We start from the raw sequence: 20,020 nt of genomic DNA on the forward strand, positions 1-20,020 counted from the left end.
CGTGAGTTTAAATTTATAATTTGTCTAGGTCGGTGCCTACAGTAACGTTGTTAATATTTTGATAGTGACACCTGTAAGGCATTCAAATTGTTGCTATCCTGAATTCTAGTTTATTTTATTGTCTCAGTCATGTGCCATTTTTACTATCAATTGCCTTCGAATATTTTTTATAGATAAACATAATAGATTCATGTGTTATTATTGAATCATCAGGTCACTTTTTGTTCTTCTATTCTACATTTCTTCAGAAAAAACTCTTCTTTCTTTAAGCACTCAACATATAGCGTACCTTTAAACTAGTAGCTAATCACTGAACATTTGCATCTCATTTTTATTTTACTCGCAGACATTTCCAGTAGTTGGATTGGGTAGCACATTACACACCATTACTAACCTCTAAAATTATGCCTGCATACTCCGACTACAAGTCCTACGTAACAAACAACCTGTTAGGAAATGACCATGATATTCACTACAAAATGTCTAAAAAGATTGCACAATTGACAAAAGTGGTTTGCATGTTGAACTCACGTGGTGAAGATTCTGTTGATCTACTTAAGGAGACTTCCAAACAACATGAGGATGAAATTATGAAACTAAAGAGTTCCTATGAACTAAAACTGAGAAATTTGGAGCTTAGACTTGAAGAAGAGAAAAGATTCGGGGACACCATAGCCTTCTTAGAAAAGAGTATTAATGAAAAAGAGTTGGAAATCATCAGCATGGAATCTGTGAGTTATTTATAGTAGTTGAGTGTATTGTAAAACTTTTATGTCGTTGCAAAGTGCATTTAGTTACTCAGCCCTGAAATTTACACTTTTTTAATACAGATTAAAGTTTCATCTCTCCAGGCCAGCTGGCTATGAACGTTCCTGAAGAAAAACCGACATACCACTTTTGAATTAGGTTGTCAATTGTGAATATCATAACCATATTCTTATAAATTCTACCTTAAAAATAAGAAAACAATTTGGAGAACAGACCTCAGTGCTTAGGCAGGTTAGGAAATATGTATTATGAAGTTATTTATTCTTTGAGGGCTTATACTTTCCTTCGATTAGGGAAATCACTGTTTTTAGATTCGAAGTCTTTAAGTGTTCATCAATTTCCCTCCTGTCAAGTTTAAATGGTTAAGTGGATCAGGTTGGTCAAATAAAATTTTGCAGATCATCAAAATAACGAGGAAACACAAACATCTACTAGAAAGTAAGAAGGGAAGTTTAGGTAATTTCGATGAAGTGGTATCATTTTTGATCTAGGCGCCTTAAGTGAAAAGCTTTCACAAGCAACTACAGTTACGAGAATCAAGTCATCAAGAAAAAGAAAAAGAAATATAGACAATGAAATGACAAATGTTGACAACAGTTTATTCACCGTAAACAGAATAAGCTATTCATTACTTATGGATAAGTTCTAGTAACTCTCTTCTCTCTGAAGTTTGTGTTAATGATTCAGTCTGGAAAAACAATGACAAATTAAAAGAAATCCTCATTCTGAGTTGCAAATCTAAGCCATCCGAAGTCTGAATATTTAATAACAATCTTAGTGATTTATAGCATATTTCTGATAAAGCCACATCCCGAAAGCACTAGCAAAATAACATTTTACTGGCCGTGTTGAACATCCGTACAAATTAACTAGTAATTCGAGAAGAATTTCCGATATGGGTAGTTTGACAGTTTATTATGAGCCTTTTTATGATGTGACAGACAATCAGTTTAAAGAGGGGTGAGTAGATAGGACATAAGTTACTTTGCTCGAGTGTTTTTTTCAGAAACGATCAGAAACCCCATCCAGTCAACTCCCTTTAGCTTATTTACTCGTCCTGGTAAATCTGTTTCTCAGTTGAAATATTGAGTAGCTGCATTGTCAATGCATTAGATCTGGCATATAACATCATCAAAGCTTCAGAAGGAGTCGGAAGGGGAACATATTGTTCATAAACCTTTAGCGATTCATATTCAGTGGTCAAGTTGTGATTGAGTTAGTCATATAACAACTGTTCTACTTGCTTTGAAGTACAGATTTCGTAGCTTCATTATGAGCTTTTTGCAAGAGCTGTTGATAAAATGTACAAAGAAACATATTAAAGCTTCTCTCATCTGTAATAGCTTTTTAGGACCGTTGCCCATCCGAGTAGCGTCATTCATTTGACCTCACCATATCAAAATAAAGAACGCTTCGCGTATCTGAAAGCCATGATGCTGCTTCCCATGGCCTCGCTGGTGTAGGTATAGCATTGAGTCCTAGGGCAGAACTCGTCGTCTCTGCCTACTCTCCCACTGAGTGAGATTTACTGAGGTCTTAGGTAGAATCTGCGAACTGAACTGGTTTCAATCACTGATCATGCCAGTCCATAAGAAAGGAAAAAAGTCCTTTTGTGATAGTCACAGAGGAATCAGTTTGACTAATATAATGTCTAAAATATTAGCTTCAATAATACTTCGACGCCTAACTAAAGCTCGTGAAGAGCAGACTAGTGAAAATCAGGCTGATTTCCGACCTGGACGTGGCTGTTTAGACCAGATACTCACACTAAGTCAGGTCATAGAACATAGACACATATTCAGACGCCCCACAATCGTAGTATTTTTGACCTTAATGCGGCATTTGGCTCTGTTGGTCGTGAGGTTCTATGGCAGTGTTTGTTACTGAAAGGATTACCAAAGAAGTACATTAACCTTATAAAGGCTCTCTACTTGAACACAACTGTTCGAGTTAGAGCTTATGGCGAACTGTCATCAGAGTTGATTACCTCAAGTGGTGTTCGTCAGGGCTGTCCACTTTCTCCATTCCTGTTTAACTTTATAGTAGACGGGCTTCTAGAAATAACAATTTCCTCATTCAAATTTAGAGGAGTAGGACTTCTACCAGGAGACTCACTTGTTGACTTAGAAGGCGTTGCTTCATATACAGTGTTCTATTTTAAAGTTTACATTATCATACCGTGTTTCAAAGCCTATTTACATAAGATAATCTAATGTATTAGAGTTCTTGCTGTTTATCCTTTAGACTGTAGCAAGTCTACCGAATAAAAAGGTTGTCAAGACATTATATTGAATATTAAATTTTCTAAATATGCTTTTAGTAACACAAATGATTAAAATCAATGAATACAGTTAAAACTTGACTACATAGAAAGTTGGACCCTCAAAGGATGTGTATTTAAAACGACAAATTTAAATGAGTCCACCCTATAAATATTTTTTTGTATGATTCGGGAACTAAATCATACAAACAAATTTGCCATTTGTTCCCAGAATAAATGATTAATATTTAAAAAAAGTTCTTCTTTGTACTATTCAAATTGAACAGAAATGTAATCAGTTAATAAATGAGCATCATTTAAAAGAAGATATGTTGAAAGTCAAACATAATGAAGAAATAATTAAAATGCAACAGACTATTGTTGAGCATAAAGAAAGATATGAAAAAGAATTAAATACTATACAAGGTTTTGCTGAACAGTGGAAATCTCATCAATGTCCAAACGTTGAACCAATTCTTAACGAGAAATCGCAACTTGAATGTGAACTTAAAAGATTACAAGAGAAGTATTCTTCATTAGAAACGGAAGTAGAATGTAAGTGTATAATGTGTTTATAAACGGTCCCCAAAATACAGTAAAGTTAAAATATAAGTCAACTGAGATACTTAAAAACCAATGTATAAATAAAAAAGTGCTTAATGAGGCGTTTAAAATTTTAGTCAGCAGACCAACAGGTGAATTATTTTTTTGGCGTCCATTTGGATAAGCCATATTTGAAAACCAAATGAACACTAAGCTTTAATTGTAAGCCCTTTATATTTAAACAACTTTTATAGTACATAAATAATAAAGCAATGAGAAAATGCATTTGAGGATTAACCTTCGTTTTCATACAATCCTATGTAAACATTTTGTGATTTAAGTGACTTTGCTACTAAGACCGTTTGATCAGTTGTGTTTTACATGAAGTCTGTATTGTATCGAGATGATTATGATAAATACATTCGAGTGTAGGCATTTTTCGGACGAAATACAGTTAGATGTTTAATCACTTAATGGCATTTAGATATTCAAGCTAGAGAAGTTTTGTTGCTATACTTATAAGAAGTTAATTCATATTCTAATAGTTAATATCATTGTAATTCGTAAAATTCCGAAGTTCAAAAGATGAAATTTGTCTGGATGTACGATAATATAAATAATAAGAATTTCAAAATTTGAAAAATTCCCATATTGTGATTTAGAACAACATATATATGTTATATATGTTGTTCTAAATCATAATAAGAATTTATAGATCATAAATCATAAGATATTCAGACCTCGATAATGATTCTGAAGGCATAGAAAAGAGAGCTCTTTTTTCAGGCAAAGCTATAGTTACAACACGTACCATAAATCAAGGGACAATGTATGGTATTGTATAATGGATAGCGGCAATTAAAAAAGATAAATTCACATCTACCTATCAAAATAAAGTAAGTCGCTAAAAAATTAATGAGTTTCAACAGGTAGTGTACACATTAGAGACTAACCACTGAGAGGATGAACCGATAATATTACACGTAGGTAAATGAACTAGAACAATATAATTAAGAGTATAAATGGATGGGTACAGTAATGTATATCAAAGAGAAATATACTTCACGTTCTCAAAGTCAAGAAAAATATCTGAAAACAACATAAGCTATTGAATATTAGTAAGTAGTATGATTGGTGTAGGGTAATCATTTGAATGAAGATTAATGCTAAACAAATTGAAGACAAAGAAACAACCAGTAGAAATCAGAAACCAGTGCGATGTTGTCTAATTGGTTTTTTCCAGCCTTTTTATTTTTAAAGTTCAAAGATCAGGCTCAGGATGCTTGAGATGTTTATCAAAAACAGTATTTATCGGATCATATGAATTAATTCGACAGAATTATGCATTTGTAACTCCACTTACTTTGTAATATTGTTAAGTTTTGTCCTAAAGTTTTCTCTGAGTATCTCAACTGGGATAACTGATTTGTTTGATGGAATCTTATAGCAGAAATTCAGGTAGTCTTTCTTCAGGTAATTAATTCTTTAGCATAGAAGTATATTGTAAGTAGGCTATTGTTACAGACAAAACCTAACGGGATATTTTTCTGTGGTTACTTCTTCATCCATGATCAATTTGGGGCACAAATAATGATAGTTGTTTATAATGCTACGTTATTTTGTCTGCTGATAATTTGGAGATACTGGGGAATGTCAATAGTATTTCCAATGTTACTTTAATAAAGAGGTATTTCACTCTTTAGAGTTATTAAACTTTTTAGTCTTAGATTTTCTGGGACATGATTGTAAATGAAAACATGTGCTCTTCCCTATGCTCTTTCAGTGTATTTGCCTTCGGATTTACGCATAAATTACCAAAATTCTCAGTAGACAGAATAATATGGCTTTTATTTGTTCCACTAAAAAAGTAGCAATTTAGAAACTCACTTAAGATTTATGTGTCTAGAAAGAAACAGTCATCAGTTTATCATTCTCTAACTTGCTGATTTTGTCAAACATGTGTGAACTCCTCAAAGCTTTCGGAATTATTGCGTAACCCATTTCATCATTTAAGGAATGTGAATAATTACCACATCACCACTCTACGTTTTCTGTGTCTATTTTCAAATGATTTTAAGCTTTTGTAAACTCTTTAAATCTTCCATAACTACTATCTAATTGATCTTATTAGTTTTCAGAGTCCATATATATAGTTGTTACTGATAACTGTTGTTGTTCCAACTCTTCTTGTCACATGTCTACTACTTAGTGTTATATTACAGTTAAGTGTTACACTTTTACATGAATACGTTTATAAGGCCATGAAAAGAAATGACAACATAAAATGAATCTACATTTTTCTGTATTAATCGTTATTTCGGTTTCATTCAACTTCGTAAAACAGACCAACTGTAGGAGGCGGGGTCATGGATGCGCACTGCTGAGGGGGGGCACAGTAAGACAAAATGGCCGTCGAGTACTTCCAAGTTTCCCATGGTAGTCTAGCTTCAATTGACTCATGATCTCAACAAACTTCATTTAAATCATTTTTCTTTTCTTTAGATAGAATCAAAGTTCTTACAGATTCATATGAATGTAAAATTCAAGAAATTATCAAAAATATTAAAGATGAAGAAAATAGAAAAGAAAATGAACTATTAGAAATCAATAAAAATCTTTTACAGGATTTAAAAACTCAAAAACATATCTATGATCAATCAATTATTAAAAATAATCAAGAAAAAAATGAATTAAGCAATTTTATAAAACATAATACAGAAATTCATTTAAACAATATTTGGCAAGGTCGTTTAAATCAAGAAAGAGAAGAATTTCAAATAGAATTATCAAAATTACATAAATTAAATGAAGAAATGAAGTATAATTTAGAGAATCATATTGAAAGTTCCAAATTGAAATATGATAAGGTAAGTATTGATGTTATATGTACTTGGAATTGTTTGAATATTTATCATTGTACATTGAAATAAGATGAATTATGTTAAAGCATTCAACGTTATCCCAGTCTCTCGAAAATTAAATTCAACATTGAAAATTGAACTGTATTATTTAGATGAAATAAAAAATGGATGTATTATTGACAGAAAGAGTTAGTTAAACTTTTAAAATAAAGATATATAGAGTTTAAAAGGTATCAAAATTGGATAGGAAGTAGAGATTAAAATTGAATTTGACTCCAAACGTTTGTGTACATGACTCTAGAAAAACAATCATCTTTCATTGCCATTGTGCATACTCAGGGAAATTATTATTTTTTATATGATCGGCAATTAGTAACATGATTTAAGGATTCTGTGTACTTTTCTTGTGGTTTATGATCTTTGGAACCATAGCTATTCGATGCTACACTTGCTTATATTGTCTGGTATTTTGTGCATGTCCTATATTTATGTAAAGAGGTTAAATGAACGTTGTCTAAAGAAATTTATTCAATCCCTTTGAAAAATTGAAGTTCCCACCTATTGTGTTCTGTTTTAAATTGTTGAACTTACTCTGCTGTACATGAAATTCAAGTTTACAAATAATAAGTCATTTCAATTATTTTCGAGCTGTTACCTTAAATCTCAAGGTACCAACTACATCTCGATGAGCTCCGTCGTAAAGTTTGCTTGGATTCTTCCATATAACTACGACACAAGACCAAAGACTTACAGTACTAAGTTCTGAAGTAAATACTCTGAAGTTCTCCGAAAAATTCTGGATCTAAGTAAAGACATACCTGAGAACTTTCGTCATTGAACCGCGTCTTACTCACGCTAAATTACTTGGAAATAATATCTTAATTTAGATCTTATATTCGATGCGTCTGAAGCAAGTTGAATTTAAATAAATAGAAACTAAAATAGTTGTAATACGGGTTAGGCATTCTGCATATTAACTTTTATAAACTTTATTGCTCAACGTGTACTTTGCGCATATAATCACCAACAAAATCTACAGCAAATTGTTTAGTATAAGATGGATCTACAAGTCGACGGATCTAAAACTACAACATAAATAAAACACAGATATAAGAAAGTAGAATATTTTTCTCAATAAATTTTCATCTAGTTATAGTTGAAGTTATCGATTCAAAGTAGTGAACCAAAGAAACAATTAAGTTTAGGGTAAATACAGACTTGGGACAAACTCCACGTTCTCAAGTCATATGAGTGTATTGAAGTCAGTAATCATGATTGTTTTCGTTTATTTGTCGCTGAATTGTAGATATTTTAGAATAATCCCTGTTATAGAATTAATTAGAGATATGACTTTTGCCGTGTTGTAATTTTTCTTCTATCATGAATGAGCGCGCCACACTTGGCGACGTGTCCGTAGCATGGTGGAGTTGTATTTTTGTCGTCGAAAACCTTACATTTTTCATGTAAGCCAGTACAAACTACAGAGGACGAAACATCTCCTCCGTCATAGAATAAGAATAGTAAGCCCCGGTTCGTTTTGGTTGGTTGCCAGGTACAAGGTCAAAATTAAGGATGAGCGTGGAGTTTATCCTCACCACCAAATACATATTTTAGGATTACAATATATGAATTCATGATTTCTCATGGAATAAGATTGTTAATATTAAGATGACTAGTATGCTATGTTTACTTGAATCAGTTTAAATGTTAATTAGAATTGCAAAATCAGTAATCAGAATAGATATCGTATCAACAAGTCCGAATTATGAGTACAGAAGAGGCGTGTTCAACTATTCTCTTACTTTAGACAATCACTGGCCTGATAAGTTAATTATACGGTAATATAATCCAACTGGTATAAGTATACTTTCACTGTGTATATTTTCATAACTTAATTCGTCCTGTTCACTTATTATCAATAATAACTCCTTAAAAAACGAATAACCCCAATTAATTATTTCTTACTTGGTTTATATAGTCCCATACATTACATAATCTGTTACTGAAATAATGTTGTAATTTGAGGTTACATTATTAATTCACTTACTGTACGGTCTCCAAGAGATATTTCCTTGAGTTCTAGCGAGAAGCCGTGAATTGGTTAAAATTAGACATTAACATCGTTGGATGTCGGTCAGCTCAGTGGTCTGGAGGTCAAGCGTTTGCGCAAGAGGCCGATAGGTTTTGGGTTTGAATCCCGCGGAGGGTTCGGGGTTGCGCACTGCTTAGGAGTCACACAGTGGGACGAAACGGCCGTCCAGTGCTTCCACGTTTTCCATGGTGATCTAGCTTCAATTGAATCATGAATTCAACTATTAAATTATCTAAATTCATTCAAATTAATAGTTTGAAAGTGCCAGATGGGAATCTATTAAAAAAACTCTTTGTTTAAACATTTGCTTTAGGTAGATTAGTAATTTTTAAATTATTAAAAATAAGTGTAAAATGGCACAATATACTTTTTAAATACTTTTTAATTTGTTTTGATACCTTTCTGGGTTGTCTTTCGTATTTCATTGGAAAATCCTAAACACTAATTTAACTGCAAGGAATGTTAATTTGTAACCAAGTAATGCGTTCTAAAATTTATCGATGTCCCAGTCCATTAACTTAGACTCCATTTAATATATATTTAACCTCAGTTTAACAAAATAATTGATTATGATAAAGATGTAAGTGATGATATTGAAATATCAAATGATAAACAACTATGGTCAAGCTAATAAACAAAAATTGACTAGTTTACTTACAATGAAATTCTTAAATGAATATTTCTTCTCCGTTCGAATTCTAAATATTATCGACATTTAATTTCATTTTTGTATTGGTTGTTTGAATCTTCCCATTAATGTTTTAGACTGCAATTAATCAGTCTCATGTTAGCATTCACAAGCATTATATGTAGAGATGGATGGCTAGCGGTGAAATCCAAATAGAACGAAGTGCGCGTCCTAGAACGGTACTGGGTTCGAGTCTTGGAGTGAAGATCGACTCTGGGATAAAGGTACATCCAGCTGACGAGTTCCACATAGGAGAGAACTCATGTCCTGGATTCCACTGCTAGCCACCATCTATCTTTGCTTATTATCAACATTGTTTAGAATATAGAAATAAAAGTTTTTGCTGTAAAATTAAAGAGATTACCAAGAAGAGAACATTGAATTCTAACTATGTTTATTTTTAACACTTAAATAATTTTATAGAGTTGAGATCATGAGTCAATTGAAGCTAGACCACCATGGAAAACCTGGGAGCACTGGACGGCCATTTCGTCCTATTATGGGACTCCTCAGCAATACGCATCCACGATCCCGCACTCGCGAGATTCGAACCCAGGACCTACTAGTCTCGCGCCAGAGCACTTAACCCATAGACCACTGAGCTGGCCGACATCCAACGGTGTTAATGTTTAACTTCAACCAATCCACGAAATTGAGCAACCATTCACCAATGTCATCAGCGAGTTGATATCTCCCAACAGACCTGGTTGAACTCCACTGATTACTGCTTCTCACTAGAACTCTAGGAAATACCTCATGGATCCAGTCACTAGTGAGCATATGATCATTATCAGAAGGGGTTTTGTGGAGATTTTAGTAATTTCATAGAGTTGAGATCATGAGTCAATTGAAGCTAGACTGCCATTATGGGACGAAACGGCCGTCAATCAATGCTTCCAGGTTTTCCATGGTCAATAAAATAATAAACATTTTATCACTAAGTAGAACTTATCAATTATTTATTTTATTTATCAGTTAAATACAGAATACATAAATTATCAAAAGAAAACAAATATAGAATATGAAAAATTTCATCAAAAAATTATTGATTTACAATTAATTGAAGAAAATTTAAAAAAAGAATTAATCATAAAAAATGAAGAAAAAATGAATTTAGAAAAAGAAGTAAATTATTATTATTTTAGTTTATTTTAATTTCAATGGATTGTTTTAGTTTTTTTTATTCATTTAATTATTGATTGATTTCTATGATACTATCCAAATCAGTTTTTCCTTTAAAAGTCAAATTTGATATACAAATAAGATTATAACTTATAGGAGATTGATAATGGTTTTCTGATGGTGAGTAAATTTGTTTTAACTAATCTAGTGAAATTAATGCTTACTATATCTTTCTATTAAATAGATAGACTATTGAGTTGAGAAATATAATATGAGAACTGAACATTGACATTAAGAAATGGGAAACTCTAATAGTATATAAAAGTACGTGTTTATTGATTAATCTTGCTGATTGAACGCTATACTCAAATCATAAGCTAGTCTCATAACCCCAAGCTAGAACTATACAGTGACTTGAACACGAGAGAAAAGGTGCAAAAATAAACACTTTACTCCAAAGGTTCATTTATGTACAGAAAATATAGGATTTTTATAGTATTTTAGAAGTCTTTGAGTTTTCCTGAAAATTCTAGAATACTACTAAATACAGTAGCAGTATAGTAATCAGCCAATCAGAACCTCTACATGTGACTTTTCATTTTCGTGATATTTCTAGCAAAACTTCTAATTAAACACTGATTGGATAAAGATGCTTCTTAATGTTTCCTAAGCTTGTCATGTCTATTGCGAGAAATTTTCAGGACCGCCCCAACATTTATGAAATTGTTTAGATTTACTCAAGAAACCTTAATCACAAGCCACTAACAAGGTGAAGTATATTTATGTAATACATTTTGAAGCTGATTGAAAAATTTAAAAAATAAATAGATAGTTGAAAATTTGATAATATGAAGATTTGAACATTGATAACAATTTATTTTGAAACTAATTTAACAATAATTACGGGAGAATTGATTATTTTTAGTTGAAATTTGAGAAAAAAACTTAATAAGGACATAATTATTTATGGGAAACTATTTGGTTTTATCTTAAGGGAATAATCTAACATTTGACCAAGTAATTACTTCAATATCTTTGAGAATATGTTAATTCGAATAAGCATAGGATAGTAATTAAAGAAATATAAAATCACGAAATCTTTGTTATGGTAAAAATATGGGATAATTTGACTGTCAAAATAAATGACAGGCAGTCACACACTATTCTATTACAGTTGAAAGAAGATTAAAATGACATGGGTAACTTTGTTCTATGTATATGAACAAAAGTAATTAAAAAAATGTCTTCATGTGAAATTCTTACATCAACATAAGAGTAACAGAAGGGGTTTTGCGGAGATTTCAGTATTTTTCATAGTTGAAATCATGAGTCAATTGAAGCTAAACCACCATGGAAAACCTGAAAGCACTGGACGGCCGTTTCGTCCTATTGTGGGAGTAACACAGAAAGCTGAATGAAAACAAAGATAAATATTGCTGGTTGTAAACTTTGTAGTTTTTTGCTTGATATTCAGTCTATATTGGTATATAAGTTTTATGTACGAATGCCTCAATATTACATGCATTTACATCTTGAGTGGTAGCAAGTTTCAATCTCTGAAAAGCTAGTTTTCAACTCTTAAGTTAGGTGTCATGCTAAAATGATGGACACCATTAACAGCTTAGGTAGATGCTTTAGGTAGTTTTCATCTTTCTGAGTCATTTGGTTCAGTTGGTAAGCTTTTGTTGCCGTTCTGAACCTCATCAAGGTCCACTACTTGAAGCCATATATATATATATATATATATAGTTCAAGATTTAAGTTTCAGTGAAACAATCAAAATTTTACGACTCAAACCTTATTGTGAGGAGAAACTTTAGAACTATTTAGTTTTGATTGCTGAAAATTTATTCAATATAATTTCAGTTACTTCTACCTACCTGTTACTAAAAGTTTATGGATTAGTTATCAGTCAACTAGAAGAATTTCTGGTGTTACAACCTCATTAATCCATGAAAGTTTAGAAATTTCGACAAATTCATAAAGTATGATTAATATATTGTATCAATGATGACATGCAAAATAATCATCAGTGCAACTCTAGTCTCTTCCTTTTTTTATTAAAATATATATATATATACGCTTAGAATTCATTTAGATAATCATGATTCTTCTGGATTTTATCATTTGACTAATGTTTGTAAATAATCTATTCAGTTGATTTAAACAACTGAATAATTTGTAGGCGAGACTATAATTTATGGACGACCTTTGAGCGAATCTCAACGGACCTTGAGAAATGTTAACCAATCAGTAAACAGTCAGCATAGAGTAAAAAATATTATACAAAATCAAATAATTAAAGTGGATACACCTCTTTTATATGGTCCAAAAACTTGTCAAGGTTAGGAAAACGTTCAAAGGTTTTAAAATTGTAATGCATAAGGTAGAGGAAGTCATCCATATGGCTCCATAATAGTTGGTCTCTGGAGCCATGATAATTTTGCAAAAACCCCCTCAGCCTCGACCACATAGCTTCATTATTGTTTACGTGTGCTCCGGTTGTGTAAGTTTATCACTTTTATTATGGGTATGTCCCCACAACACTCATACCACTGAACAGCCGAAGCTTCAGTAACATCTGCGATTATTGCAGCCTATGTTAGTGGTGCCTTTATTATACAGTTCGCGGAAATTATTATAATATTTGTTATTCTCAATCTGGATCGAGCGACAAAGCTTCCTACTCCAGCAAACATCTTCCTTCAACATATATTACATCGAAGGATAACATCACGGTAGTCTATACAACGTCTACAAGTCACTTAATTACCAAAATCACAAATAAAGGAACTTCTTAGTAGTCTCATTTGTTGTAGCCGCTTAATTGTCAAGTCTTCTTTAAAATTCTCTGTAGACCGATCATACATGAGCATCAGGTACTGAAATTGGCGCTGTGACCTTGAAATCCCTCAAACGCTTCTGATTGGCTCGTCCATAAATTATAGTCTTGCCAATTTGTACACTATTTTAATGAAAAAGCCTCATTATAAATAAAACATCTAATCGAATAGTTGTTAAATCCAAGTTTTCGATTAGGTTTTCATATTTATTTACAGAGCAATACCAAATAAATGAATATTGAAGTTTTATAGTTAGTTCATTATAGAGTTTTGCTTTCAGTATTTTAACTTGAGTTTAACATTCAATATCAGAAGCAAAGTTAATTATTTCATCGAAGATTTTCAATTAAGTATCGCAAAAGTTTAAGGGTTGTTACGTAATTTTGATCGATAGTTTCTTTTTTGTAATTATAAATTATCTAAATAAATTATTTTGTTTTTTTCGATCATTTTTAAGTTTTCTTTATTAATCCCTTCCTTGTGATTATACAATAATTGATCTTGTTTTCATCGATTTCAATAAGTGATACATAATTGGAATGAATTTCATTTTAGTTTTTATGTAATGGTCTTGTGTAAAATTTAAATTTCAATAAAATAAATGTATATTTGATTATTGAATTAGATTTGATTTAATTATTAAAAGATGTTTAAATGAAGTTGATAAACAACTCAAGTACTTATTCATTTCAGTAATGCAATTGGGAAATATATATATATATATATATATATATATATATATATATATATATTAGACTAGTCAACCTAGTATGAGTGTTATGAAAGTATACATCTGTGTCAATATTGCATAAACATGAAGGAATCGGATTGTCAATGATCATAGTTTATAAAATCTTACTACTTTCAATACCTCTAGAGTATCTTCTTTCAATTTTTCATATTCTTTAAATAGATTAAACAAATTAAGAAATAGATTTGATAAATATAATGAATGTATATATCAAATAAAAATCAAGATTATACTATTTTAATTGTTGATCTGCACTTAACTGGTAAGTCTTTGAAGTTAATTAAGGTTAAAAGACGTAGGTAGAGATGAAAATTATCGTGGTGTGATTCAAGTTCAGGTATCATTCATAACATATCGACATTAAAAAGCTGTTTTGTCCCAGCATAACATTCTTTAATAGTATATCCATGATCCTAATAGGACTCCAACTTATGACTTTCAGGTCTTGTGGCGAATACTTAACCTTTAGACCAATAGGTCGGTATAAAGTGGTATACATCCCTAACTTTAATAATTTTGTATTCTAATTTTGATAACAAAGAATGTCTCACTCCACAGTAGTCTGAACTCCTCCAGTCACGACTGACCACGGAAACTGCAGGAACAATTATAAACTAATAGTTAAACTTACTTCAAAAAAGCCTTTAAATTAAAAGGTTTTATTTCAAAGGACTATTTTTTTCAAAACAACTCACCAGTCTGAAATAAAATAAAACAAAATATTATCACTTGTTGGTGGACCGTAAAATGGAGTGTTACGTTAATAAAAGAAATCACTTAAGGTCAGTATTATGTATAAAGTAACTGAATTGCTTGTGAATATCAATACATTATAAAATATTTTTGATTATATTGATCTTGCGAAGCATAGTCAGCCATGTTCAAAACAGCTTCAAATGAACATTTGTTTACCAATTCTCAGTCGACGTAAATTTGGAATATCAAATAAATGATGGGTTTTAGTCGTTTACAAAAGTGAGGTTGAGATTCGCTAGCCATAGGTGCTGCAATAAATTCAGTCTGAGAGTCATTCAGAAATTAACTTCAAGAAACATGTTTAAATCATTGAAGGGAAAAAAGTGCTAGATGACATGTTATTCACCGATCCATTTGGCTCAATATCAATAGTTTTCTCATCGTTAGTGATATAACCAAGTGAGTTGACAATCAGGTTGGATTGTGTTGAACAACATGATTATAACCTGCTCCCGTGCCTTATGACTCACTAAGTCACAGGAATATCAAAAGATAACACCTGAACTATATATATATATATATTCTTTAATTGTATCTTATCAGTTTAATTGATAAACATAACTTTTCTTTATTTCTCTCTCAGAGGAATATGAAATATTTACAATTAAAAAAAGAATATGATGAATGTTTAGAAAAATTAAAGATAGCTGAAGCTCAGTTAGAATCCAAAAACGGTAATTAGGTATATATATGTAGTTTGAACAAGTGCAGTGTTTACTTCAAGTTTGATTTTTAAAAAAAATGTGGTTAAAAGTGTACTTCTTAAAATGATGTTTATGATTAACCAATCAAATGATTTATGAAACATTTCCTGGTTTTTTTTGTTCGTCAACCGAAACACATATGCACATAAATAAACATCCAAATCTTATCTCACAAATGTATTTAAGCATATTCATAGAGTTAAGAAAGTCTTCAGATGATATGGAATATAATCTACTTACCACTTTTATTTGCCAATGTAATTTCGGATAAAAAAGGGTGTTAAACAAAATGCAGATTGCATTCACTTAGTATTGTTTGTTTAAATCTTCCCATTGATGCTTAGTACTGCAACTGGTTAGTCTCTTATTGGCATATGTGCATACTGTGCGTATTGCCTCGATATTACCTTAATTCACAGGCATTATAAACAAAGATGGATTGTGACTAGCAGTGGAATCAAGGACGCGCGTTTCATCCTATTTGGGACTTGTCAGCTGGATGTACCTGCATCTCAGGACTCAGTAGCTGAGTGGATAACGCGATGGCGTTTGAAGCGAATGGTACTGGGTTCGAGTCCCAGAGGGAACATCAACTCTGAGGTGTAGGTACATCCAACTGATGAGTCCCAAATAGGACGAGACGCGCGTCCTGGATTCCACTGCTAGCCACTATTCATCTTTGCTTTAGATGCGGATTATTTTGATCGGATGTTTTCTAAAAATGATAATTAAACGGTATTTAAATTATTCATAAGACAGTAGTTGCAAAAAGTGTTGAGGGATTTGACAATAATTAAAAAAAAATTATTCAACCTGTTCCATTTTCATAGTTTGTTTTTTCAATATTTCGATTAAGAACATCAAAGAAAACTGTTATTTATGTACAGAGTAGGGTAATTTTTGGTAAATCAAACTACTTGTGTAGCCGGATAATAAACACTTTAATTTAACTGAAATATTTGACTTGGAACATTTCCTTTGAATTCATTCCAACAAAAAGATGGATTGCAAAGAAATAAAGGTTACAAACAAAAAGGAAGAAATTAGCTTAATAGCCATCGACACATTTAATGAGTTTCATGACCCAGATTATTATATATTCTGGTGGTTCTTTCAACGAGTATATATTATCCGAAAAATTGTGAACTCATTCAGATTGGAAAACATACATATACTGACTAAAACATTTTTAATGTCGGGAAAGAATAACTGCTTTATATGAACCACTGTTTTCTTTTGGAAGTAAAAAACTGTATGAAGTATCTTAATTCTATTAAAAAACCACTTTGATGGCCAAAGACAAGTTGATCGAAGCTGTACAGTTCTAGACCTGATGGAAACCAACCATAATTGACGGAATTATGTTAGGAATTTGTAAGCAATATGCTGTAAAAAGGAAAATATTGATTTGATTAAAAGCAAAGCAATTGTTTTAGAGCAAAAGCAAACACAATTAAGTAATAATTTACGAAACGCTAGGTGTAGCAACAATAATAATAAGTGAAACTAAACAAATACCACTAAGAGAATACTAGCTTGTTCGAGAAATATTTTAAATGAGTTTATGAAAGTGATATTGTACAAAACTTAGGGTACTCTAGTCTTACTTTTGACCACACAATATATCTGATTATTTAATTTACGTTTGTTGTATGCGTATCTAAATCTTATATTTTATGTTGCGCAACACTGCACTACACACAACATTCCAGAATGATCCCGTAAATTGTTTTGCATTGAATGCAAATCCAACCACACAACTATGGTAATAAAATTGTTGAAAATAAATTTTGATTCTCCATCAAATGTATAACTTGACCTTTAACATTATTGATGGTTTAAAAGTGAATTAACTATTCTACACATCTGTATGAAGCTATGCAACACTTCTATTTGGCATAATGAACAATTTTTCCCTTTTTATTGTTATTGGATGTAGTGAATATTATAATGACGAGTTTTTCATTTATGCATCATCTAATAATTTGAGTTTGCATTTCAGGGATGTCAGTAATATTGCGTTTAACTTTTAACAATGTTAAGTGACTTGTATGTAATCGATCAAAACAGTTATTAAGAATCCAAGAGCACATGAAGGCAACAAAGTCTAGGGATTGAATCAGCCATAAAAGAGTTTGCCCTGACGAAATAATTTTAAAAGTTAAATTCTACTCAAAGTAGTAGTCACTTATCCAAAAAAAAACAGTAAGAGCATTGCGATTGAACAATTCAATTAAAAAAACTGAATACTTCCAAAAGAATCCACCTGGACCTAAACCATTCTTTAACATTTCAAAGTATGGAATTAGCATATTCCAACATCAAAATACAGATATTAACAGGAGAATAAAGGTTTTTTGATTTAATGATCAACATACTGATAATCAAGCATAATTCGGAGTTATACTTCAAAAGATACTAATTATGACAAAAAGTTTTGTCATTTTTGATGATGAAACATCATTTCCATGCATAAGTCAAATACCTTTTTTAAAAAGCTACAAGTTTCATAGTTTCAGAAACCGTTAACGTTGTTTCCAATTGCTTAATGAGATATATCTATCATTAGAGAGAACTAATGATGTATCGAATATTCAAAAATAAATCAGTAAAAATCTCTACCAGTAAAATATTTTAGAATTTTTCTTATTAAAGGACAAGTAGTACTTTTGTGTTTTATTAGATCATATATACACTTACTATAGTGTATTGAAACCAAACATTAGACACCTATTATTGTCAAATACATTTGAGTACTTTTTAGATTAGTGTGTAAACATATTTCAATAAGGAATAAAACTTAGGGGTTCATAATGTTATCAAGGAACCACAAAAGTACTAATTAAGTGTAGGTAAAGTGTAGTTTGTTCGAACATGTCTCAGTTGTTGGGTATCAATCAATAAAACCGCTGAATCTCAGCTTCACTATAACAGGTTAAATCATGTTTATTTGATGTAGCAAGTCTACACTTATAAGAAACTGTAAAACGTTTTGCACGATATATCAAGAATTTATAAAATGCTAAACTTTATCTCAAGTAAGCTGATTTTCATAATAGATTTTCTATTTTTTTTCAATAAAATATTTCATTAGAAAATCAACTTGACAAACAAAACTTAATTCTTAACTCCAAATACGAAGATGTTCAACTGAAATTGAAAGAATCAAGAAAGTTAATAAAAGCTTTAGAAAATAAGTCACAACTATTAAGAAAGCAACTTTCTGCTGAAAAATCAAATTTTATTCATTTAAAGGAGAATTTTACAAATAAATTACAAGTATGTTGTCATTTAGTAAATTTGCTTGTTGTAATGGTAGTCATTGGTAAATGGTCATTACAGACAGAGTAGTAGGTATGGATTTCATTTTACTATGTAACTAGTGTTGGATATTCAGCTTAACATTATCTTTGATTAATTATTTAGCACCTAGATATTGATGACTGTTAACGTTGTGTTAAGATCAACTCAATAGAAGAGCAATCGTTTAAGTTTAAAATTTTAAACATATCTTAACAGAATGATACAACTGTTGTTAGAGTAAATATTAAAAAAAAATTGAACTTGTTTCAGGTGACCAGATTTAACGCTTCTCATAACTGTCAAAGAGCTTCAAGGTAAAGTAGTCATTATATGAACGTTAGAAACTATTTTATAGTACGCCAGATTTTTCGATTGAACGTAAAGATAAATACAAAAACGACACATAATGTAGCACGTATAAAAACATTTAGGTAATTAAAAAATAGTGAACAATAATCAGTGACTTCTTGAAGATAGGTACCTATCCGAAGTTTGTGCTGATGATGTTCAGAAGGACGATGAAAGCTCCACGACCAAACCATTCAGCTCAGAGAACAAACCTACATCAAAAAAACCTTTATAAGAAAGCTCGCTGATGTACATTCACGGATTAATAACAGTATATTATCAAACATACATGCTAAGATCTCTAACCCTTTTAGTTTGCATTTAACTTGTAATAATGCTGATCTAAAATCTGAATAACAATACTGGGAGCATATTTTAGTTGTTAGTGGGTGAGTTATGGGGTATAAGCACTTTGTATAATAAAACTAACAAACTCCTTTTCCAGTTGGGATAATGAGAGTACATTAAACTTGCTTAATTGATGATTTCATCTCAAATCTGTAGATCACTTCAACCTGTGTAACTTAGAACCATCTACCTGATGTTTAGACCAATCAATGATTTAGAATGGTCTATGGAGTCCTTTAAATTATCAGTGACGATTAATAAGTATCATATTTAAAGGCTTTTCTGGAATTGCTATATCTTTCAAGATTGATTTTCTTCAAAACCCTACTGTAGATATTTCGTGAATTTACTTTCTTAACAGTTTATGTATCACAGTATTCAGCAATATATTTATTGATATATGTATGTAAATTTTTGAAAGTCATAATGACTTTCTTGTTTATTTTTAAATGCAAGCGAAACATTATTTAAGACCTACTGCAGATACCATTTTGTTATCATAAATTTTAAATTATCAGAAGGGGTTTTTGTGGAGATTTAGTATTTTCATAGTTGAAAGCGTGAGTCAATTGAAGCTAGACCACCAGGGAAAACCTGGAAGCACTGGACGGCCGTTTTGTCCAGGTTTTCCCT

The 20,020-nt window shown here is 31.2% G+C and overlaps 1 protein-coding gene across 1 annotated transcript in view; it reads left to right on the top strand.

Moving 5' to 3' along the window:
- Positions 1-404: 404 nt before the first annotated feature.
- Smp_136340 (putative serine/threonine-protein kinase TAO1-A) overlaps positions 405-20,020 on the top strand; it is a gene marked incomplete at both ends in the record, with an annotated part of 34,298 nt that continues 14,682 nt past the window's right edge. Inside the window, 6 exons of the mRNA XM_018799312.1 lie at positions 405-731; positions 3,316-3,583; positions 4,832-4,920; positions 6,196-6,450; positions 15,268-15,358; positions 18,483-18,667. Of these exons, the coding sequence (XP_018651113.1) occupies positions 405-731; positions 3,316-3,583; positions 4,832-4,920; positions 6,196-6,450; positions 15,268-15,358; positions 18,483-18,667 (1,215 nt within the window). The remainder of the gene's footprint in view (positions 732-3,315; positions 3,584-4,831; positions 4,921-6,195; positions 6,451-15,267; positions 15,359-18,482; positions 18,668-20,020) is intronic.

Source organism: Schistosoma mansoni, chromosome 3 (assembly GCF_000237925.1).
Source record: "Schistosoma mansoni strain Puerto Rico chromosome 3, complete genome".
Taxonomy (NCBI): Eukaryota; Metazoa; Platyhelminthes; class Trematoda; order Strigeidida; family Schistosomatidae; genus Schistosoma; species Schistosoma mansoni.